This window comes from Ambystoma mexicanum, chromosome 9, assembly GCF_040938575.1.
Source record: "Ambystoma mexicanum isolate Mex_15411 chromosome 9, UKY_AmexF1_1, whole genome shotgun sequence".
Taxonomy (NCBI): Eukaryota; Metazoa; Chordata; class Amphibia; order Caudata; family Ambystomatidae; genus Ambystoma; species Ambystoma mexicanum.
This window is the reverse complement of record NC_090931.1, coordinates 611,559,447-611,585,124: the sequence shown is the minus strand read 5'-3', so window position 1 is coordinate 611,585,124 and position 25,678 is coordinate 611,559,447. Positions and strand designations below refer to the sequence as shown.

Below are 25,678 nucleotides of genomic sequence, written 5' to 3'. Positions count from 1 at the left end.
CGGTTCAGTCCGAAACAGTGTTGCCGGATGACAGTCTAAAAGAGGACAAATACATTGTATTCGACAGCTGCTTGATGGAGATTATAAAGATGCTGAAATGTGTGCATTCAGTGGGAGGGGAAGTATGTGGGAAGCCATTGGTGAGCATGACTCATCTAACACAAGGCAGTAACCTCAAAATACATGCCACCTGTGAAAAGTTCCATAAAACATGTTCATGGTCCGCTCAACCGATGCTGGGGAAACTGCCAGCTGGCAATCTACTGTGTGCAGCAGCTTTACTTTTCAGTGGCTCTAGTTTCAAAGTTATCCAGTTTCTTTCAGTTTGTGGGACTCAGTTTCATTTCTAAAACACAATATTACAAATACCAATGTGATTATCTATTCCCTGCCATTAGTGAAGCTTGGGAAATTGAACAATTGGCTATTCAAACTACATTCTCCGGTAAACAGTTCAGGCTAGCCGGCGATGGACAGTGCAACAGCCCCGGAGTTTCTGCTAAGTACTGCACCTACCATTTTCAGGACATGGAAAGTAAGAAAATTGTGAGTTCGGTGATCGTGCAGGTGTCCCAATGTAAATCCTCAGTGGCCATGGAGAAACTTGGTTTTATAAAATCACTGGAACATCTACAATCGAGGGGAATGCAAATCGACCTCATAGCCACGGACAGACACGTTTCAATAGCCAAGACAATGAGAGAGCAGTATCCAAATATTAAACATCAATTTGATGTATGGCATGCTGCCAAATCAATTAATAAAAAAAATCTCGGCGGCAGGGAAAAAAGGTTTTGAAAGTATTTCACAATGGTCCCAGTCTTTCAGCAACCATCTTTGGTGGAGCTCCAAAACATGTGATGGGTCTGTGGAAATTCTCCTGGAAAAATGGCGGTCACTAATGCACCACTGTTCCAACGTTCACCGCTGGACAGAAAACCAACATTTCCACCAATGTGAACATGGCCCTTTGTCCCCAGAGCAGGCACGGAAGAAGTGGTTGATTCCCATCTTCACCTCCACACAAAGCCCTTGAGAAGATTGCGTTTGATAAAAATATCAAGAGATCTGAAGGGACTCTCAGAATTCTGTCACACAGGAGATTTGGAGGTGTTCCACAATATGTGCCTAAAGTACAGGCCAAAGAGATTGCATTTCGGCATCCAAGGGATGAAATCTAGGACTTTACTAGCGGTATTAGCGCACACCGAGAATGTAGGCCGGGAACAATCAAGGACTGCAGGAAACTTAGGGATGCTTCGCTACACTATGGCCTTTACAAAAAGAAACAAAAAATGGGTTGTCAAACCAGTATATGAGAAAATGGAATTCGATTTTGTGAAAGATCTTATTGTTAATGTCGTAGAGGTGCATACTCATGGAATTGCGCACAAATCTGTTCAGAGCACACATACATTGCAAACGTGCCATGTCCACCCAAAGCAGAGCTCGTTCAAATCCCGGTTCAAATGATTACCATCTGTTTTTATTTTTGCCAAAAATGTTTTTATAAACTGTACAAATAAACTATGCAATTTTTCTTTTGAAATCTATCCTCTTAGTCATTTTCTAAAAAAAAAAAAAAAAAAAAAAAAAAAAAAGTACAATTATTACGATTGCTTTCACATTTCACAGTTTAGTCGAGCTACTGTGGGACCTTCATTTTTCATGTAAATGACCAATGGATAACAGTGTGTAAGAATCTTTGGGTTTTGGAAGTTGCCTTGCCATAAAGTTTCCCAAACAGCTGAATATCTGCTCGTCACACAAAAGGGATTAGACCTAGGCTACAAAACATTCTAGGCACGCAAGAAGTACCGACTGAAAACATGCCATGGGGTAGGAGGCCATGAGATGAGCAGAGGTGGGCCTATTAATATGAAACATTGACTCAGTTTTTGTGTTACATCGACTATAATTTAGGAGTAGGGGGCATTCTGTCATTGGCAAGTTTCCCCTACACCTCAGCAGCGCCACGAACAACGAGCAGTGACGGCCCCAATTTTTTCATCCTGTGCCCATGCTTCAAAAAACATGTTCTCATGGATGCGTTGACATTGGATGTCGCAAAGTAAGAAAGTATGTTAATTTTCAGTGAAGGCCAACAGCTTTGAATTTTTGCTTTGGAGCTGGGAGGCCCATGCGTCCCGCGCACATTATAAGATTCTATTGTTTTTTGACCTTGATAGGCAGGGACCATTCCGAAAGGGATTGAATTGAAGGGGGGGGTGTAATAACGTATATGATAAGATAAGGTATGTAACTAGGTCCAGTTTCGGAATGGGCAACAAGTTCAGTTTATGAAAAATCATGGGCACAAACAGAAGAGTCTGCAGAATGGAAATTCTGAATCTAATATAAGTTTCTCTTTAGACTATTTTATACCAGAACTAGTCGAAAAACGAATAGCTGACCGTTATTGCTGGGTCACATTGTACTTGTTCGTTCTGTGTGGCATATTGCAATGAAGTGCTAGTACAACCTTTCTGTTCTGGGCTATCTACCGGGCACCTGGGCAGGCCAGCATCGAGACGCATGTAGACCAGCACTTGTTTCTCCCTGGTTCTACGCTAATAAATCATTACATTGTTTGTGCACCTCGAATTGTTGCCCCAGTTTATGCATTACGTTTAGAGCTCAACATACTCCATTGCACTATCCTCTGAAGCAAATAGCGAAGTACTTTGATATTCCACGTTGTATTCTCTCGGTTCACATTGTGTCTGTCACCTCTGCGCTAATAAAGAAAATGATTCATTGTAATAAAGATCGGCTACTGAGACACATTTTTATTTTTTGCAAACAGGTACATCGTGCCATTCTGCGATTGTCATCTATTCCAGACCCCGACCGATGGATTCTTCAACCGCCAGCTGCAGCTACATGTCAATCACTGGATCTACTTAACCGTCTTTTGGGACGACAGACAAGGTCCAATATGCCCGTACAAGGTACTGGCGATTAGGAGCAACATAACGTTTACGGTGGTCTAGTGCATGCACCAGCTTTGCAATTCACTGTGCGACCGAAGTGCTTCATTTAGACAAAACGAACACCCTGTGTACCAAAAAGGAACAGCGCGTGACTCACGATAAACATTTGCGGACCGAGAGCAAAGAAAAAAAGTCTCATTTTGATTGATTATGTCAGACGCTGAATGTTATCGAAACATTTAATGTGAAATAAATGTACTTTACCAATTGTGCAGTCTTGCGGTTTCCTTTTAAAGTACAGTTTCATATTCCTAATTGTGACGCGCTGTGCTGTGAGATGCAGACGAGGTGTGTTTTCCGGGTTTCGCGTCGTCGCGTAGGTGACGACTGGGTGTGTTTGGCTACGCTGCCCAGTAACGTCACGGAGAGAGGCGGAGAATATAAATGATTTGGTGATGTCAGGCTCAGGGTATATGATTTAGTGCCGCAAACGCAGGTCACCCAGGGCGATGCGGCAAGTGATAAGATTATCACAAGACGGCCGCGCCCTGCTGCCTATATTGGTTCCCCTTACCAGCTTGTTGAAAAAAGGGACCCCATATCTGTGGACCCCGGACTTTGAAAGAGCATTTCAACTCTTGAAAAGGTAATGTACTATCGCCCCGGTTCTAAGACTTCCCAACCCAGACTTTTCTGATGTTGTGGAAACTGATGCTTCCAACTTCACCTTGGGAGATATCCTACTGCTAGCGGATCCAGACACCAAGATATATCACCCTTTCTCCTACTACTCTTGCACCTTTTCACCTGCAGAAAAGAATTACAAGATCTCCGAGAAGGAGCTGTTCGTCATTAAGGAAGCCTTCCTTAATTGGACACATCTGCTGGAAGGTGCCCGTCACACCATCAAGTTCTTCACGGATCATAGGAACTTAGAACAGCCCGGTCCATGAATCCACGTCAGAAAATGTCTTTGCCAGATTCGACTTTGTGACATTCACACCAGGTCATTTGAATACTAAGGCTGATGCCCTCTCTCTAGTTTATAAAACTGATGAGGATGAGATGGAAGGCATACCCTTTATACATCCAAATAAAATCATTGGGTCATCTCACCCGCACTATCCCCTTATAAGGATGCGCTAAAAAAAGAATATGCCCTCCTAAATAGAGCTGCATTCCTTATTAAGGATAAAGACAACACCAAAATCCAAGGGCTCCTATTCCACAAAGCTAAGCTATGGTTGCTCATACGGAAGAGTCAGGAAACTATGTTGTAATGGTGTCATGACCTGCACGGAGCACAGCATTTTGGTATTAGAAAGACCTTGGAGAAACTGCAACGGTTTGTATGGTGGGATACCATGGGAAAAGATACCATGTATTATGTTAATGGACGTGCGGTATGTGCTCGGGCTAAGGTCCTGAGGCAACGAAAGCAAAGGCTGTTACAGCCTCTCCCAGTTCCACCAAGTCGTTAGCATACCTGTTCACTTGACCATCCCTGATCTTCCTTCAGATAAAGGACATACAGCTATTTGACAGTTGTCGATTTTTTTATGAAAATTGAAAATTCTATTTCTTTGAAGAGAGTGCCTTGTGCCCCAGTTTTTGCCAATCAGTTTATACTCCACATTTTCCGTTTCCCTTGGTTTACCTCAAATTGTGATTAATGGCCAGGGGATGCAATTTCTTTCAGTCTTTTGGAACGCGGTATGTAAATTATTGGGTATCCAACATCGCCTCTCAACAGCTTACCATCCTCAGACGGATGGTCAAAGTGAGCGGGCCAACCAGACACTTGGCCAATACTTGCGGTGTCACGTCATGGAAAACGAAGGTTGGATCGTCTTCCATTGGTAGAATTTGCCTATAATGACTCATCAAGTCTCCTTGAATGACAGCCCATTTCATGAGTCTTATGGTTTTTACCCCCTTTCACTTCCTATGTTGAAGGTGTTCAATTATAGGGTACCTTCTGTCAAGGAACAGATCCTGTGTATTTCTTCAGGTCTACGAATCAGTCGGAACCATTTGTATCTGGAACAAGAACATGCTTGTCTCTACTCTGCCAAGAGAAGACCACGTGCCCCACTTTATAAAATGGGCAATCGCTAATGGTTATCCACTACCCACATTATACTTCCATCAAATTCTAAGAAATTCAAGCCTCGATTTATCGGTACTTTTTCTATTCTTCAGATCATCAACCCTGTTGCCTTGGAACTGGAATTCCCCCCTCAATATAAGATCCACCCTGTTTTTCACATTTCCATTTAAGGTGCATCTCTGGTCTATCCCAGGGACTTATCCTCGTCACTTCCTGCGGTGGGGGCCCAGGATGAATACGAAGTACACTTTATCGTAGATTCCGGTTATCCAGGTTGTACTCTATAGTATATGATTCACAGAAAAGGGTATGCAGTGGAATAACAGTCTTGGTGTCTCACTGGGACGTCATGGCAATCCCTTGGCCATCAAATGTCCTGCTGAGCCCTTTGCCTGTACGTTTCCTGATGATTCCTTTCGCTGCCTTATTTCTTCCCCACCCACCACATCAATCATCAGCCATTCACGTTACTTTCCTATAGCATACCCTGTTCATTTGTGGCCTGCTGCCTTGCATGGCAAGCTACAGCCCACCGTGTGGCCCCACAGAACTCTAGACAGCCACTTGAGCTATTGATCTCTGCTAACCGCATTAACTGCAGATTCTATGCATGCCACATTACCTGTTCATCTCCGTTCTGCTGCACAACCCACCAATCCGCTGCCTGCCGCATGCCCTAAAGATTGATGGGCTTCCACATGTCACCCCAGTCTCCTGCATGTCCTGAAACCTCAGTGTGATCTTTATAATGTCCAGTTATTCAATGTGGCCCTATAAAGAACAGAAAAGCCCTCTTTACTCCATACTTATGGGATGTCATTCCTGAGAATGGTACAGGACTAGCACCTGTTGCACAGAAGCATTTTCATCATAAAAAGATTCCAAATTAACAATTAAATATGTACCATTGCCTAATGCTTTCAATGTTTCATGCTCCACATTGAACTCCATTTTTAGAGGAAATTGTGATGACTGAACACAAACGTGTGCAGTGTTCCAAGCCGCTTCGTCTCTAGCTACAGGGGTTTGAAGGCCATGCCAGGCCAGTAGCTGGTGAGAGTACTATGCAAAGAATGATTGGTGTTCCCTCTTTGCCACTAGAAGGTTTTGTTAGGTCTACTTGGGCATTAGTACCTCCTCTTGGAACCACAACTGCCACCATTTCAGCACATCCTTAAATGTATTTGTTTGTGCCAGGGTGGAGCGGTTCAATAATTGCGGCACTTATATTGTAGTCTTTTCTTTAGACAGGCTGTCTGTATTTAGGGCAGCAGCGTCTATCATTTAATTATGTAATATTTTCATCCTGCAGAGATTGCACAGGCCATTCCTGATCTCCAGGTTTACAGTTTGCTTAACAAGGAGTTTCTAGCTTTATGTGGCTGTCCCGGAGCTTTCTGAATTCTGTTTCTAAATTTGTCTCTGTGACCTCCATGACAGGTTTCCTTCCATGCCGGGTCCCGTTGTCGAGAGAGTACCACAGGATGGGGGGGGGGGGGGGTGGAGAGAAGGGGGCATGGTGTTAGGCTCTGGCGCCGGATGTCATGACTATCGCCTGCAACACCCTGCCTGCAGCTGCATTAATTTAGGGGTGGTTGGGCAGGCTGTAGTATGTTATGGCAGGTGCCACAACTCAGGGGTCCATTCCTCTACCGTTTCGGGTTGCCGTGGTGTCTGGGGGATCCCAGACTCTGCGGTCCTCGGTAAACCTTCAACACACCGGAAAGTGATGCATGACTTCACATGGCATGAGGTCCTTTCTTTTTATCTGTGCACGCTTCCAGGCTAAAAAAGCTCTAGCAAGCAGGACACGTGTTGCACAACAGTATTGATTTCACATTGCCACGGACCTGTGCACTCTGATGCTTTGTAAACCATGGTCCTAGGTAATTCGGTATAGAATATAATGGAATCTTTCTAACAGCACCAGGGTCATTCAAGATAAAGGGTAAGACGCTGATGCCTGTGTTTTGGTTACATCTTTCTTGTATCTTTAGGCTGCCCTGCTTATACTGCCCCTTTGTCATTTCTGTAGCTCCTGTTTTCTGTGTCACCAGCAGATGGGGTGTGTCCAGTAGGACTCCTGCCTGGGGGCCCTAGTCACACAGCCCATTTGATTAGGTTGTTAGGCTTATTCTTTCAGGGAGGGGGGGGGGGGGGGGGGAGTACAGCGTCCCAAGACTTCTGAGAGCTACGGTCTTCGCCAGAACAACCCGACAGCTTCCTTCCATTCCACTGCTTTCTGGTCGTCAAACCAGAAGAGTAAAACCTGAAAGTTAACATATTTTGCTTACCCAGTAACTAATTTGCATCCTTTTTTTTGAACAATCACCAACACAAGTAACTTACCTGTTACAGATACATTCTGGCGAGAAGCATTGTAACTTTTGGGCAGAAGGCCCCACTGTACTTCGGAATTGCACTGCTGAAGTTAGGGAATATCACTTGAGTCTTGGTTCCATCTTACTGCATCACTTTACTTGCCTCCTTTGTTGATTTAAGCCATTGAATACATTTTACGAACCAATGGCAACTGTATACATGTGTACGATATGATGATATGGCATTTATACACAAGCGTTTTAAGGCGCGACAAGGCAAGGCAGGGGGAACAGAGGGAAGACAACTACTAGGCCAGGTGTCATTCAGTTCGCGCAAGTGCATGGGAAGGGGGCAAGGGGCAAAGTGCAGGGGGGAAAGTGGAGAGGACAGTGCAGTACATGGGATAATAGAATAAATAACAATAAGTAAAGTACGGCCAGCAGGTGGAAAGTGCAAAGGTAAAGGGTAAGTGCAGGCGTCAAGTGTCAAGTGCTGGTAGTGGGACTGTAGGGATAGAGAAAACAATCCCCAAGTGCGGGTGTTGCCATGAAGAAAGTGCATGTGTGCGATTGGGGGGGGGAGGAGGCCTGGGCCCGATATCAGAGGGTTGCCAGGTAACCAGTGCAGTTTCAATTTCAGCCAGGGAGTCAGTTGGGGAGGAGGAGGAGAAAAAGCAGAAGCAAAGAGAAAGGTTTTGAGGTGCTGCCGGAACCAGAGATGATTCTCCTCAAGTTTCAGGGGGCAGTGAGGCTGTTCCAGAGGGAGGCCCCAGCCGAAGAAAGATCTACCACCAACTCGTTGCTTGGAGTAACAACTGACCGAGGGTATTAATGAGTGCTGTGCGATGTCACTTGCTGGTTTCATTTTTTTAGTGTCCGTTTATGACCTAGAATAAATATTGTATTTGTATAGATTCCGGTCTAAATTTAATTATTTTGTGCTTCACTTTGTGGATTCATTGGGGACCCTGACCCCACTCACACTATCCTGAGAAAAGCCTCGACTCCATTGCTACCTTGATTGGGTTTTGGATAACCTCTCAGAGTTCCCATGTTCACTAACTAGGGTGGCCACCTAAAATCTGTCCACCATGCCATACTCCAGAAATCCATGTCAACAGACTCTTTTGGATATTATGCCATCTTTTGAGCTGGATTTGAGCTGGAGGCTGAGTGCCTACCTATTCCTTTGAAACAATATTCTCTACCAATTCTTGCCAGAGCCTTGGTTTCAGATTTCTAAACCACGAGATCTGCTGTAGAGAATGGTTTGCCCAATGTTCTTCAATCAAGTAATACACTAGGGATTTGCCTTTATCCGAATATGGGACTCATCAGCCATTGGGCGGAGCAGTAAAAATGCGGTGGCAACGCCATTACCACTACATTACCGCTCTGCCCAATCCAGAAATTGGGTGGAAGGCTGGAGATTTACCTCTAGCTCTGAGCAGGCGGTAAATCTTCAGCTTTCTGCCCATTTTGGCGCCATTATCGCTGGCAGTAATAGTGCCGAAAAGCCCTATAGAGCCATATGGACTCATAACAAATGGGGACTAACAGCGCCATTGCAACACGGGATCTGGCGCAAATTGCGCCGGACCAAGTTGCGGTAATGCTAATAGCATTGGGCGGTATTCCCGGCACAATTACTGCCGGGATACTGCCCAATTCGTGATGAGGCCCTATATCTTAACTCAGAATTTTTTCACTCTTTCTGGACAATCATTTTTCAGTGTTCAGCCATGAGTGATCAAGTTATTCGTTGATTTTGGACCCCCCAGTTAGCCTTTTGAAAAGCAATGCTCTGTAAAAGTTACATTGCATATACCAGAAAGACACCAAACGTCGCAACCATTTAATGCCTCCTGTGAGATGGCTTTGGCATTGTATACCATCAAGGCGGATCGAACTGCTTTTATCGTAATCACTGCTATTCGTCAAAGTATGCTGCTCACAAATTATTGCATACATACTAGAGCCTTTTTTCTTTAATTAATGGACTATTGTTTTCTGCAAAACAGAGCCCAGATAGTCAAAGCTTTATGATCTTGCAATTTTTGTTGCTGTTTAAATGGAAGTTAAGCTTTGTTTAAGCTGTGCTTCCTATGGTCACAACTTTGGATTGTGGGGCATTCATTTTTAGGTCTAATGTTTTTCCAAATGCTTTGAACACAGCATGTAGCCTGGTCAATGCTATCCCTGTTTTCTCAAATATCACTGCATTGTCAGCGAAGAGGAGTAAGGAGGTTGTGGTTGGTTCCCAATTTCAGGGACATAAGATGTCACCATTCTTAAAGTTGAGTGCCTTGCATTTATGTACAAAATGAAAAGCGGGCAAGAGCACAGCCATGTCTTATCTGATACGAATGGTGAAGGGTTTGGTAATCTGTCCATTTTGAACAAACCTCACCCATGCCTCGACGTTGCTTTACCGTTCAATACACGCTAGAATATCTGAAGGAATCCTCATATCGGCCAAAATTTACTAGAGCCTGGTTCGATTAAAAAGGTCAAAGGCCGTTATTTTAAGGGTAAAAATCACCCTTTCGGAAAAACAGGTTTGAAAAAGAAAAAAAAGATAGGTCACTCCGAATTCCGGGTTTCGGGAATGGCTAGGCAGAGGTTTCAAGCTCTGAAGCAGTTGTGGTTCCAGTAGGCCCCCAGCTGGAATAGAGACGCTGGCGATGACCATTTGTACTCCAACAACGAAGGAAGAACCCCATGACACTGCAGGCGCAGAGTGTGGACGAAAAAACCCTGATCGAGGGAGGGGATGGAGTCAGCAGGCTCGTCAAGAGATGTTCCCGGGAATGCCCCTCTTGAACCCCAGAAGCATGAAAGCCCAAAGAGCCAGAAATGCAAGATGCCAGTCACTGTTTGGCCAGCACCCAGCAGTGCCAGTGACATCCACATATGCAAACAGATACTCTCAGACAACCATTCAAACCTTATCCAGCTGATGTCTTCCTGGATACAGGCGCCTCACTGGACCTGAGCGACTAAGGACGAATATCCAACTGTGCTGACATTAAATACACCACAACATAGTCAGGTTAGCCATGAAGCAAACTCGCAACCATTCATGAAGTTACATGGACACATGTGCACACAAAGAACATGCTCATACAGTTCTGTAGATAGACAGATAAATATAAGAAGAGCAGTTCCCAGTGGAGCAGACATTAAGTGGTACGTGTGTCTTTCAACTTTGCAACCCGACAGGCACCCTCTAAGACAAAGTGGTAGTCTTTATCATCTTGAGAAGGTGCACTGAGAACAGAGCTGGGTCCCAGGCCTGGGGGGGGTGGGGGGGGATCAGCTCCAGCCAATCAGGGAACACAAATCCAGGGGTGGATGGCAAAGGACAAGGGCCAATGGTAATCCTGTGACAATGTACTAGCTAGTTCCTGAAGACATTCAGGCACGCCACCTGACATGCAAGGGCCAGTCAAATAACCACCCAATCATGCATGCTCTTAGGTTTTTGGGGAAGCGCCCCGACGTGCAACGTCAGACCTCAACAAAAGGCACGGACACGGGCTCAAGAGCTGTGATTTCTGGAGAATTCTGTTTTTTGCTGTATGATCCCATGTTCTGGAAAATAAAGGACCGTTCTAACTTGCCCCTGGCCGAGTCCTCCGTCTGTATGCCGGGGGAGGATGTCTTGGGCCCTGGGTGCTCTGAACTGTGATGCGTGGTGTGAACCCCAGTCCTCTCTGGGATACCTAATACACTCGGACTTTGGCGGAGGTAGAACGGTTCTGTCATTTTCTCAATTTTTGTAGGTCGTCTAACCGAAAGACAGATTTTTTTTGCCCGATTTTAGGCGGGCTACAGAAATAAAAATAAACTATATTCTTCACTCCCACCCCCACCCTCTTGCAGGATTTCTCGCAAATCGGGGGTTTCACCCCCCCAAACCACTGTCCCTCAGCCCCTGCCGCCTCCCTGCCCACCCAAGACTGCCCACCAAACACGCAACACACAAACACCCGTTCTCCCCTGCCGGTGCTTCCGGGTCCCGTCATGCAGGTCAGCCCCTACACGCACTCGTGGGCGTCGCAGGGGCGGACAGTTCGATTTAGAAAGACCGCTCTTCCTAATTCCTTATTTTAGAACTTAGGACCGGTAGAACACAGGCTCTAGACATGATCGCCCCCAGCCCCCTTCATTGTAGAGAGCAGCTGCTGCAAGAGGCAATGTGACTGGGCCACAAGTTGAGGACCTGCCGCATTCCAGAAGTGCAGATTCAAACCACAAATCCCCTTTTCAACGAGTACCAGTCACACAAACCACTCATCAGTAATCCAAGACTGCGTCTTCTTCCTCTCACATCCTGTCATTCAAATAACCCTTTCTCGCCAATACTCTATCCTTATGCTACCCTTCTTCTGACTCCAGCCGGCCTTCTCTCCTGGTACGTCCTCTTTCTGACACTCTAATGTGTGTCTCTGTCCCTCTTTTACCACTTTATACCGCAATCATCCGATGTTCTTCAATCCTAATGCTTCCTGCTACTCTCCCCTCTACTATGACCACTCCTAGTACTCTCCCCTCTCCATTATAACTCCACCCCCACCTTCTACAGCCACCCTCCTTTCACTCTCTCAATCCCTTTCCACTGACTATACACTTACTCTTTCACCCACCCACAACATACCACTTGCTCTCACCAACCAATACCTCACCTTTTCTCCAAACCACCCCCACTCTCCAGTCCACTAACCTTCCTCCTGCAGGTCTCCGTTTGCCAGTGCCTCCCCCTCTGACCTCACCCCAGCAACCCACACATTCCGTCTTCCTGCCCCCTTCTTATCCTCCCCCCTTGGTCTTCCATTGGCCTTCTTCCCCTAGCAAATTTGGCCCTAGCTTCCCTGCAAAGCAGGTCCGCCTTGCCAGAAAGAAGGCAGCAGACTTTGAGAAAGGTTACAGTTTGTGTCAGAGTCCAAGGTAAGTATTGGGAGGGCTTTGGGATTTTCAAGAGCTGCTGAGCGGCACAGTCATAGAAAAGATTGATAATCACCATGCACACCTAGTCCCCATTTATGTTTTTGCATATAGGAGAATAGCTCTGAGTAATTAGTTGGACAGTCGAGTGCAATTTGAGGTGCAGGGGAGAGGTGCTCAGCCTTGGTATCTAGGCTGGGAAAAATACATTAAACAAATGGTTTCCTGATTAAGGAAACCTGCGTCCCCTGCAAACTATCAACAAGGGCCGTGGCCCGTACAGAGTTTAAGGGTACAACTAGTAACCTTACTGATTTTTACAGGATTTGGTTCTTAATTTCAGTAAATTTCTGTGTTTTGCTATGACTGCAAAATATTCTGAAGTGTCTCAATTAATACTTGACAATCATCTGTTTATCGGAAAAACAGTAATTTATTTAGATTTTTAACAAAAAAACATTCAAAGTATAATCTGGCCCAATGCGTTTCGAGTAGCAATTTTCACTCTTCATCAGGGGCAATCTGTTCTGTATTCTTTACATTAAGTATAAACACTGAAGAATTGTGAATTGCTTTCAATGAGGAGCATTATATGCCAGGTGTACTGCTCTACCAATAGGTGACCGTTTCAAGTCTGCATTTCATGCACAACGTTCCAACACCCAAAAGGGTTTAAACTGAAGATATTTTTATATGCATTTTATTTAATTTGAATTTTTGTTCAGTGCGACCCTACCCACAGGGTCTTGGAGCACCTTACATGGTTCAAAGGTTGGAAAGGTGGGAGTTATTATAATTATCAAATTATAATTGTTCTTTTATAAATGTGACAAGCATCCAACCGACCACATGGGTAGAAAACAGTATATTACTTGTTCACACTTGTGTATAGGCGCGTTATAAATGACATATCGTATTAATACCAGCGAGTGGTTTCTAAGCGCGGGATCGGGATTCAAACGTGTTATGCTGCATTTTCTTGCTTCCAAAACAAATGCGTTGCCCCCGAGCCATCCTACCTCCCCCCTCGGGGAGCAGAAGTGACAAAATATTTTTCAGGATAGGAAGATTAGGATAGATAAATGGTAGCAGTGGAGGAGGACAGATGTGGGGAAACAGGTATGTTTTGAGGCTCTTTCTAAAAGCAGGGATGTGGGATGCAGGGCGGATATGATGTGGTAGGATGTTGCATGCTCAAGGTACCCTCTGTGTAAATGCTTGCCTTTGTGTGCATAGTTTTCAGAGTGGAATGTGTAGAAGATGCTGGCTGGCTGGCGTTTGTGTGGGTTAGGAGTTTGTCGGGAAGGTAAGATTTCTTTTTGACTTTTTATTAACGTGTTATTGTTACAAATAAAACCTTTTAAAACCAAAAGACATCTTTAAAAAACGTTTAAATAAATCACACAATTCCTTAAAGTTCCTTATACATAATACAATGAGGTTTTGTGGTGTATGGCTTTGAATACAATGCATAGTGCTCTGAAGGCAATTCTTTGGGGTTTGGGGAGGCATTGGAGCTGGGCAAAAGCTGGGGTGATGTGTGAATGTTTGGGTAGGCGGAGAATGAGTCTGGCTACTGCATTTTGTATGGCATGCAGGAGGTCTAAGGGTGCAGTTGGGGAATACAGCGAGGAATGCATTGCTGTAGTCCAGCTTAGACCGAAGCAGTGCAGTGCATAGTCGTTCGGGGGGTGGAGCACATGTCTGAAAGGTGGGGGGTAGATGGTGAAGGCAAGTGGTAGCGATGGATGTGTGTGGGTTTTCCATGGCAGGTTATTGGATGCAAGGAGGTCAAATTTGTGCCTTAGGGAGCAAATGAGTAGCTAATCCATTTTGGAAGGGTTGAGCTTGAGGAAATGGGTGGCCCGCCATTTGGTGATGATGGAGACAGCTTTTGAGGGTGTGGAGTTATACAGGGGATGAGATTGGAAGTATATTTGCGTGTAGTCTGCTTATGGATGGAAATGGGCATTGTGCGTGATAAGGGTCTGTGCAAGGAATTGTACAGAAATGTTGAAGAGAATTGGAGACAGGGAAGGGCCTTCTGGGGCATGGTACTTGACCAGGCTGTGGTTTGATCGATAAGGGGGCATGGAGACGTCTGTTCCATCAGTGAGCAAGGTGGTGAACCAGTAAAAAATGGTGCTAGAGAGTTTCATTCTGTGGACTAGGATGACTAGTAGAATGGTATGATCCATGCTGTCAAAGGCTGCAGGGAGGTCGAGGAGTACAAATAGTATTGTGTGTCCTTTGATGTTGTGGAAGACAGAATGTGAAGTGTAGCAGTCTTTGTGCTGGATCCAGGACGAAATCCAGATTAAAGGAGTTAAGGTTGCTTGTGGCAATGCGCTGTTGCAGCTGGCTAGTGACCAAGCGTTCCACGATTCTGGCCATGTATGGCAGGAATGGGGCAGTAGTTTTCAGGGAGCGTGGGATTGGGAGATTTATTTTTTTAGGCAGGGTGAGATTGGTCCAAAATGTAGGAGGGGGTGGGAGGAATACAAGAGACAGGTGATGATGTTGAGTCATTGTGGAGCAAGAGTGGTGATGCAACTGGAGGTGGGCGTGCGTCATTCAGAAGTGTGCAGATTTTGTTTTGGCAGTGAAAGTCGCAAGGTGTCCCATGTGTTGGAATGTATTGGATTGGGGGAGCAGAGGGAAGAGGTTGCCTGATGTGTATTTTTGAGTTGAAGTAGTCCATGAGGGAGTTGCATACTGAAGAGGATGAGTGTGTGGAAGGCTAGGATGGTGGTTTGGAGAGGGATTTTATGGTGTTTAATAGTTTCTGTGTACGATTGCTGGTGGATTGGAGTTCTTGGAGGAAGTGGGTAGCTTTGGCATTGCATTATGGCTGTTTTGTATTATTGCAGCAGTGTCTGAGGGGTGTCCTGCTTGGGAGGCATAGGTTCTTTAGGTAGGCACTTTTAAGGAGTGATTTGAGCAGGGAAATTGTCTAGTGCCTCTATGATGGTGTGTAATTGTTGTGGAGAATGGAGGAATGTGGGGGGCAGAGGTGGGTGTTATTGGTGGTGCCAAGGCTGCGTCTGTAATTGGCTTGTCTGGTTGGAGGTAAGGGGGGTGGGTACCAAGTAAGAGGTGGCGGTGAGGGTGGTGGGGGGTGGGGGTCATGTGTGAATGGGATTGCAAAGTGGTCAGACCCAGATTTGATTTTCCACTGAGACATGATTTTTACTTGAAATCAATATGTGAAAGATATCAGGCAAGGCTCCTTTGACCACCATTGGACGAAATTGTATAGGACTTCGAAAGCTAATGCATGGTACCATCTCAGCATACTATTTTCAGTTAGTCAAGGGAAAGTTATCAAATTAAGGATTTCACTTGAACAATGTGCAAGCCCTGCACCTCCTCATTTGATTCCCGTATAGACAATTGTTTCGTGATTTAGTTTGATCTTCGCACTCAGGTTGGCAGAGAATTTTAATGGAGTCTGTGTATAGCAAAAGAATTTGAAATTAAGTGAAGCCCCGCAAATGTCATGCTGCCACAGTAATTCTAACATGACCTAACGATTATGCATCAAACTGCATTCCCAGTAATTACTCGTTTTTTTATTCACCATAACCTTTCTATGACAACCAGAGTGTAAAAAACAAAAAGGTAAGATGGCAATCATGCCTGATGCATTGACTGATTCAGGTCAAAGCCACAAGGAATCATTTAAGATGTGTGCATAGCCCAACATCCACAATTTTAACTTCAACAAAAAATGCAATTTCAGGACCCCAACACTAGATGGTAGAATTACAAAAAATCATGTTCCTTTATAAACCAGATATACAACATGAGACTTGATGCAGACTTCATGCACATTGCATTGTTTTTTTTTTTTTTTTAGATTTGTAGCATTTCTATTAAGATATAAAAAAAAATGTTTACCGGATGAAAGAAGTTGGCCAGAGCCCCAAGGGACAGCAGACGCAAACAGGTCTCCAAGCTCCCCGTTCGCACACTCGAATGAAGTTGCTGAAGGAGAAAAAAAGTAAAAAATAAACATTCTGAACACCAAATACATCGACATTTTGTACCCTGGCCAAAAACATGCTCATAATTCCCTCCGGTATTTGTTTCAAGCACCTCCCATTAACCCTGCTAGAAATATCTCATGCAAGAGATACATAGTGAGGTCATGTATGGGCTAAAAGGCCCTTTCAGTATGTCCACTTTCACTTTGCATACAGTTTATGGCAGTTGGCACTTGCGTGCGAAAGTCAGTGTGCTAAAACTGTCAGAGTGCTCCTTGCCCTCCCATCCTCAGAACATTGCAGTAAAGCTAAAAAACATGTGGTCTGAAGACGACCTGCATTTCGAACCATCCCACGACGAGCTGTGACCTTCACTGGCTGCAAACAATCAATACCCTGGGACCTGTGGCCAGTGTGAAGTGCATCGCCTTCCGAAGATCGAATCCTCTCAAAACTCCTTCCGTACCAGAGGCAAGATTACGCTCCTTGAAGTCCCCTCATCCGAAGACTGGGCCGAGAAAGCAAGCTGAATCGACCGTCAGTAACTGTTCTTCACTGGTGGTCCTTGAAAATGATGCCAAACCAGAGAACCGTGAAGAATCCTTTGCAGAGAGCCTCTTCATTAGACTGCTGCTGCGAATATTCATCCAATGTCCCTAGTGTGCCTGACTAAGAATCTGGTGACCAGGTCTGCCGTTGCATCGTAGGGGCATTGTGCTGCATCCGCTTCATGTTTAAGGTACTGTGGGACTCTTGGTCAAACTTCCCTACAGTTGTTTTGCTTCTCCTTTGTTGCTGGAGTGCCGATTCAGGTGTTTGGGAGTTTGCCCATACACGTTGGCCCAGGCCCAATGCCTCTGTGCATACAGGGAGCCTTTTCCGAAGCCCCAGACCCTTTTCTCCAACAAAGAAAGTTTACTTACTTGCTACACGTTTTCTTCTGGAACTTTTGACTTTCTAGAGCTGGTGCCTTACTTAATTTGCCCCCCAATCGGACTCTGAGACGTTCATAACTAGATAGGGATGGACTACAACCCCTGTGTTGCTTTGGATTCATTCATTCATTCATTCACTCTTTCCTGAAAGAGTGATTCCAAGTATTAATAGTCTGAGTTCTACTTAGCGTGAATTGCTTCCAACTATTGTACAAGTGTGTACAAAGTTATTTTACTTACCAGTATTATCATTCTGTGATTGTTGGTTGACGAGTTCTTTTGCTAACCTGAAGAAACTCTTTCCCTTACCTGCATTCCAACTTAAGGTTTACCATTGAATTGAGTTACCACAGCAAATCTCCTACTGTATATGTGTACGTTTCTCTTACTTACCTGAATTGAAAAGTTAACTTAATATTGCCTCTTTAATAAATATATAACGACAAGTGTGTAAGTGTCTTCTTGACTGTGTGCTCAAAGGTCATTGTACTCTACTACAGCCCTTCTCCCTCCTAGACTAAGCCTGGCAGCTCAGCCATAGCTACCAAACCTTTTGGGTAGTTCAGGCCTATACTAAGAGTTGGAGCCCTGTACACTAAAAGGAGAGTCTTCTATAATCCTACCATAGATGGACTTTAATAAAACTCTAGTAGTAACTAATCCCCTTTGGAGGTAAGATCCCTTGGTTACTAGTTGGTTAAACTTCTAGCACAGGCAATTAGGAATTGTCTCTTGGGAGAAGAGGTTTGTTCTCAAAGACCAGAGAACTTTTGATCTTCTGAACATAACAGGCTTAACAGCAGAACCCTCAGCAGAAGGCTCCAATGTCCCAATCACACTTTGGAATAACCCTCTGCCTGTCCTTTAGGAGCAGGTGGAATAAAAGGACTAACCACTAAAGACTAAGGAAAGGAATTCGTTTTTCTTTTAGACTTGGGCAATTTTTTAGACTGAGGGAAGATCCCTTCACAAGCTGACCCCTTTGTAGGAATGGAGTTTAACTTCACAACTACTGGGATGAGCGAGGTGCTTTTGAACATTACTCTCTTTTCCAAAGCATTCACAAGCAAATCTTGACATGGGGCATTTTCGTACACAGTAGCAAAGATAATTAACATGGCTAATAAGGGTATATTATGCACACCTCTACTATGTGGTCCTGTAAGGAGGGAACATTTTGGAATGGGTTTAAAAGGAGCCAAACATTAGCCATCTTTGTTAGCTCCCTTGGATCAAGGACCTTGGAATCAGCCAAGTGCTGAAAACTGAGGGAAGCAAACAGTCATGATGCGGTCAATACAAAAGTGGTTTTTAAACTCCATTTCACTCTTCTGCACTCCACTTCAAGATCTGGCAGCAGATGAGAAAGAAGGAATTTAACTTTTCTGTCCGACACACTGTACTCCTCAAGCAAACACTATTTATCCACTCCAAAACACCCATACATTCACTGTACATACTAGGTTGTTCAGGAATTTAGGCTAAGGACAAGCCCATGAACCATAGCTTTGTGCTGGTGGGTTCTTTAAACCTAATCTGGATTTTTTCCTTCCTTATTTGCTGCGTTTTGCAGCGCTCTCGTGAGCACCCAGTTCTGCCTCATACCTTTTTACGGCCAGTTTCCAAGTTTTTACACAATACCCTGTTGCCCTTTAAGCTACAACTCCAGGGCTTTAACTCAGTCTTTCTAAAAAGAAAGTAGCTTCTCCTAATGGATTGTGTCCTCCCATGGATTCCTCATCTTCGATATACTGATATCCTGCTTGCAGCTTCAGAAACGTTCGACAGCATAGGGCGCTGTGCAGCATCCAGTCAATGTCCTGCAGAGGCTCCCATTCCCACGGCCGGATGGGATGTTGGAGATATAGAAAGTATGGACTGCACCAGTTGCCACAGTTCAGTTTTTCTGCATGCACAGCAAAATGGTTCGATGCCCCTGAGCGATTTGGTCTACTGCGTAGTTACTGTTTCTTCGAGTAGGTCTACTCCGAAAACAGGGTTTAAGAGGTGTGCAGACTGACTCGAAGAGGTTGATCACAGATCCACACAGGATATGCCTCTGGCTCCTCAGTAAGGAGCACTGTCTGTGGCTCATGTCAGCCGATGACTAACATGGCCTTAAAAGAGAGGAAGTCTAAACTTGCTCTGGGTTCATCAGTCAGGAAAGATTTCCCTTTACAGCGCCTTTCCCTCCATTTTTACGGACCCCAAAACATTTTGCTTTTATTTTTTAATCAGACCTGCTCTTTTTGCAGTGCAGTGAATGAAGCCTTCAGCTTCACCACACTGGCTTTTGCTCATCTGTCATGGGCACACAAACAAGTCCTTCATTCGGTCAGTACTGGGTAACATTTTTTCCCTTAGTCTCGTTACTTTTTTACCACTTGTCACTTTTTATCACTGTACAATGCATCTTACAATGCAGTACAATAGGGTACACTTTGTTTTGCCCTAGACCAATACTCAGCATTTGTGGTTACTTTAGGTGTGCCTAAGGAACAAGCTGGTGACGGCAGTAACTTTTTGCTATTTTCTGGTGTATTTTACTTTAGCCATACTTACTGTACCGCAAGATTTTTCGTTTGTCCCTTGCCCATCTGGTCACTAAACCTTCCTGACCTCGGAGGACAGGAACATCCTTATTTGGACTTTCAATGCCCAGTAAAGCTGAGGCCATGTGTTTTTGCGGTCAGGAAGTGGGTTGCAACTGTCTGGTCCCAAGTCACAAATATTTTTTTTTTTTTTTTTTTTTTTTTGGAGTTTTGGCCAGTGGAGTAACTTTGCTGAAAATGTTGTGGGGTTGGGGGGGGAGACATGACATCTGAAGAAAAGGTGCCCCAGCCAAATGAATGGGGACAAAATGGTGCGCCATGAAAGTTGGGGGGGGGGACAAACACCCCTGTCCCCCCCCCCTAAAATTACGCCCATGGTTTCGGCTATTATCTGGCTTTGGATAAGAGGACCCCTGCACCCATTCTTTAGGTTTATTCAAGGAAGTCTGAAGGAGCCAACCATCCTGTCCAGCTGCGAGATGTGTAAGGAGGCCTGGTGACCAATGTATGCTGCTGTCCTGGAAGAGCCCTGTCTTTTAGGTGATCTTCAGAAGCCCAGCAAAGGATCTTTCGACCCTTGGAGTGGAGGGAATATCCATTCTTGACGTCTGCTTCGAGTCCTGCGAAGAAGAGCCCTCTGAAGTGCCCCACGATCACCCAGTGGCAGCCCAGCTCAGAGTTTGGGTTACCATGCGGCAGAGGTCGCCGTTCCGCGCTGAAGCTTAGAACTTTGGGGATCGACAGCTTGTGCTACAGGATTCATCTCTGCCAAGCGTGGTTCCAGCATCAAGTGGACTCGAGATGCAAGGTGAAGTCAGATTGCGACAAGGGCGCCCCCCTGCGTCCATGTGCATTGGAGGCCGTCATCCAAAACACTTTTCTGCATCCAGTCATGTGCTCAGAGGGGCCCTGCATCGAGTTCTTCTACATTTTCTATCCTGAAGACCTTGCACCAGCAGTTATCACTGACCAGAGAAGTGCTCGAACCTGCAACCCCTGGGCCTCCAAGACCATAGCAGAAGGTGGGAAAAGGGTCCTTGAACTCTACAGAAGAACTGCCAAGTCTTAAGAAGAATCAGAGTACTGGGGTGAGTTGTAACAAATAGGTAAATAAATGTTGCAGACATTTACCATTTTGCAGTTTTTTGCACTTCAATTAAACAGGTCTAATTTTTTATTATAGGGTGTGGTAGGTGATTGGGTGGAGAAGTATGCTATTAAACATAAATCAGGTGTGGGTGTGCCTGCTCAGTGTAATTTCAATGTTTTCCCCTACACAAACTTACTGTATTGAAGTTTGCAGTAATTGGAAGTGTAACAAAACATTAGCGAGGTCACTACATACAAATGAATTTGCTGTGCTATCAACTTACATTTGTATGCTCCGCTTTCCCATTTTCCTTCCCATGCTATGGTGCAGCAAACATCCAAACAACGTGACGAGGTGAGGGCAAGGTTCCTCGTCACTTCGTTGCGGGGAAAACTGAAACATGCCACGTTCCATAATAAAGACAAATGAAGCTTTTCTTTCTCGCTGGTTTCACTTTTAATGAAATGCTTTCTTTAAGAAGGGAAAGCATTTCTTCCTTCAAATGAGTGGTCGGGCCTGGGTTGCATACAGTGGTCTTGCAACGTGTGATTCGGACTGAAAGTTAAATCTTTCCGTTCCGACATTACACCAAGACCTACATGGGTGCCGGCAGCTGGAACAGGTAAGTACTTAAAACAGTACTTGCGGGCTGTATTAAATCTGCAGGCTATACCAGTTTAGTATAGCCCGCAGATTGATCAATCACAATTGTGATACACCCGCTAGGGTGTTCTAATACATGTTAGTAGTCATTTATATATGGCCATATAACACTATGAAAAAAATATATTTTTATAACAGTTTGTCCAAGTGTGTTCCTTGACTTCTCACTGTGTGTTCTCATTGAGGACACGCTACAGGCGCACCACTTCTTGCCTTGACCACTCGCCTTGCTACTATAAACGGCCACCACTTCTTGCCTTGACCACTCGCCTTGCTACTATAAACTTGTATGGCTACAGCTCCCAGAGCTGCCCGTGTCACTTAACTAGATTGGCCTTCTATACGTTTCCCAGAGAACTCTGCCTCAGTGTTAGGTTTCGGTGTTGAAGTTACTAATTACTTTCTGGTTTGGCAGTTAGGTATGAGTTTCAGATCTATTTTCTTGTTTTTAATTCATGTTACTTTGGCCTCAACATAGTACCTTCAGAATGAGGTGATGGATTTCCCAAACCAAAATGGTGGAAGCAGTCAGGAATTTTGATTGGCTGAGGATTGAACAAAGGGCGAGACTGAAGATTCCCAACTGCCTTTCCTCAAAGTTTGTCAAGGAGTAAGGTCCCATTTATAAAGTCTCTGATTTCTAGGCCTAGTGTGTATTGAAGACATTTAAGCATTTTAAGAGGAAGTTTTTTTAATTCAAGAAGGAAGATTTCATGAAGAAAAAAAACAACAAGACTTGTGCCACCTTCATTTTCTCAGGTAAGTGTGGTGAAAATCTAATAAGATATTATAATTAGGTTTCATAGAGATTCGGTGGGTTTTGAATCCTTAGTCTTAGCATTTAAATAGGAGAAACTTAATTTCCAGGTTACGTTTGTTTATATTTCCCGGCGTAGGAAGTTTGCTCGTGCTAGAGCGCAGTCTATTTCCTTGTTGTTATTTCCATTGCGCATCCGCCGCGAGGTGAATACAGGAGTCGCGCTGTCGTTCAGTTTTCGCTGATAATATTCCAGTCAGCGTTGCTTACGGAGTGATTTCTTTCAGAGAGGTGCTGCAGAGGACCTCCGTTTTCATTTATCTTGATTCCGGTTCCTGAGAAGGAGTTCAGTAGTGGTTTCCTCGGTGCCAGGTTAGCTGTTTATTAAAGGTAGAGTTTTCCCTCTGTGGAGTGTTTGTCTTTTAAAGCTCCTGTGCATTTTGTTGTGATATGGTTGAAGCGACTACGCTCTAGCCAGCGCAGACTTATTGTTGGTTTAACTCTATTCAAATTTACAGTCTTAATGTGCTAGTTTTCACAGGCATACATTCATTTTGGCAGAGAGTTTGTATCTATTATGCAAACTCCATTCAGTAGTTTTACTAAGGGAAACCTTGTATTATTAAATTTGAATTAAAAGAAATATTAAATAGGCTATAGTATTAGTAGAGTAGGGAGCTGTCCCTAATTGATGCTTTGGAGCCTTATGGACTGTTTTAGATTTTCGGATCATGAAAGAAGAAGCCATTAAACTTGGGTTGAGGCAGAGCGGAGGACTGATGTTTAATTAATATCTGAATCTTCGGACAGCCTTGAAAAAACAGATTCCTGTTACAAGAGACTTTCAATCCTTTTACCAAAGACTTTCTGGCGCAAAGAGAGAACATTTCAAAATGTCTTCATAACTAATCTGATTAATATAGAAAGAGAAGCAATTTCAGCCTTTTTTATGAACCATGCTTTTACCTTGAAAAGACTTGAGTAAAATATAACAGTGAAGCTATAAAATTCCTCTAGGCTCTTGCAGAGGAAATCTCAGGTACAGTTTTTATCTGGGAAGTGAAGGTGGAATAGAAGGAGAAAGTATATTGTCAGATTAGTTATCTTGTGTTCCTTTTTCTTTCCCCTTATGCAGATATCCATCCTAAAGAAGGAGGAGGAGTCCTTGTCTGGGTTTGTTATTTTATCCCATTTCCTCTTCCCCCCAGCGGTGTCTTGAGTTCAGCTGCAGGTTTCCATCAATTAGACACTAGACACTTTTTTGGGTCTGTGGGGTTCAGCTGCTCCCGAGGAACGCTGAAGACGGGACCTAACACTCAGCAGCAGATTAAGAAGAATTTGTCATAAAATGGATGTCTTTTCGAAAGCAGTCCCTCCTGGTCCCTCAAAAGAGCCAAAAAAGGCTAACTCTTCCACTGCATCCTCAAAAGCCGGCAGTGAATCGAAGGCTTTGACTCGCGCACCCAATAGCCTGGGGCAGAAGACCTCTGAAATGCCTACCAGAGAGGGGTCAGTGTCTTCACTATCGAAGGACTTGCTGTAGACTTTGTCCTCGGATCAATCTTTGAACTTTAAGCTGCTATCGTCTTTTGGAATGATTTTCGAGGAAGAAGAGGACGAAGACAGTGTACCCTATGGGTACGAACCGAACGTTTTGTCATGCCCAATGGCCCCAAGGAATTCATTTCTGAGGAATCTCGCTTAGAGGACTTGTCTACTTGCCTTGAGGAAGCCAGTGGCTTAGACACTTCCCCAAAAGTGGAATTTGCTTCACATGACAGCTGTTCATCCAAGTGGTGCATATAGAACAGTGATGAACAGGTTCAGAAGAGTATTTGTGTTGCGGGTTGGGGCGGGGGGGTTTGTCAAGGTTATCCGCAAACTCATCTTGTACCAAGGTCCTCCCAAAGAACCTGTGCTACCTTTCCTTTCTGCACTTAAGAACACCATCTTAGAAAATGGCCAGGAGGCCACTAACACTCCTGCTGTCAACAAGGAGTTGGTAAAAATAAAATAGACAAGCCATTGAACCCGATTTTCTCTCCAGACACCCTACTGCTGAGAGTTTAGTAGTAGACTACTTCCACCTCTAAAGTAGCTGCATATCCATCCATCCATCCATCCCACCTGATGGGGATGACAAAAAAAACACATGCTAAGGAAAATGGTGTTATCTGCTGGGAGTATGGCACTCAAGGCCCTTAATAGGTCTTGGACGTTAGCAAAATATACATTCACTTTGTGGAATGTCATCTCCCAAGCAGCTGATAATATTCCTGAGGGATGGCTTCAATAATATTAATGATGGTAAGGAAGCAGCATGCCAATCGCGACTGGATGTATCATACTGTGTTGGTCGCTCTAAGGGATCAAGTGCATTCATAAGGAGATTTGCATGGCTGTGCGAATCTGGATTTGTTCCCGATATCCAGTCAGGAATCATTTCTGGACATGCCCTTGAATGGGTCAAACCTTTTTGGCACAAAGACTGACGACAGCTTTGAGAAGTTTCAGACTTCCAAGGCAGCAGCAAAATCCTTGGGTGCAGCCATCTGTTAACCTCAACAGCTGGACCCACCTTCCGAGGGTTGGCAAGGACAGCCTTTTCGATTCTACTCCTCTTTTGGACAAAGAGGTAGAGGTCAGCCTGCCCAAAGGGGGCAAAAGGAGATTATCACATGGCTCTAGAACAGCTCAGGCAGTCACCCCCTCACTACCCTCTGCCACAGCCCCAAAACCACTCTGAAGGCTTCACGCACAGGACTCCGGTGGGTGGCAGATTGACTCTGCATCAACAAGACTGGCATTCCACTAGTTCCCTTACTTTGGATGATTGGGATCTGCACAGACAGTAGCTCAAGGGTACGGTCTCATTTCTAAAAAGAGCCCCAGATACGTTCCTTCTTCATGGGATTCTCTGCCTGCTGGAGAAAGGTGTTGTGAGAAGGGTACCTGCAGCTGAGCAATACCAGGGTTGGAACTCCACATGTTGTCTGGTTCCCAAGAAAGATGGAGGACTGCAACCCATCCTATACGTGAGACGCTTGAACAAGTTCCTCAGGAAGGACAGATTCAAGATGGTCACTCTTTCGCAGTGCCGTCCACCACTTACTGCAACGTGCCTTTAGGGTTTAGGCCTAAACAATGTACAGGGCGCGGAACTGGTCTCTTGATTATCTCGGGTGAAGGCAGTGGCTACACATTCAATGAGTATCCTGTTGCAGCTGGGACAGAACAAAGTGAGTTTGCTCCATAGTGGGTGTGAATTTTTAAGGGGAGCTCGACAAATGCAGTATATGTACGTAGTGGAGGTATGCGTTCTTTGATAGAAAAGGAATCAGACTCCCCCACTCTCCCTACTGTTAGGCCGAAGCCTGTCGCCAG

General features: G+C 44.7%; 1 protein-coding gene across 11 annotated transcripts in view; it reads right to left on the bottom strand.

The window, feature by feature from the left end:
- GIT1 (GIT ArfGAP 1) overlaps positions 1-25,678 on the bottom strand; it is a 583,248-nt gene that overhangs the window by 386,444 nt on the left and 171,126 nt on the right. For all 11 annotated transcript variants that reach the window (XM_069615265.1, XM_069615266.1, XM_069615270.1 and 8 more), the window contains exon 5: positions 16,212-16,298. In XM_069615265.1, coding sequence (XP_069471366.1) covers positions 16,212-16,298 — 87 coding nt within the window. The remainder of the gene's footprint in view (positions 1-16,211; positions 16,299-25,678) is intronic.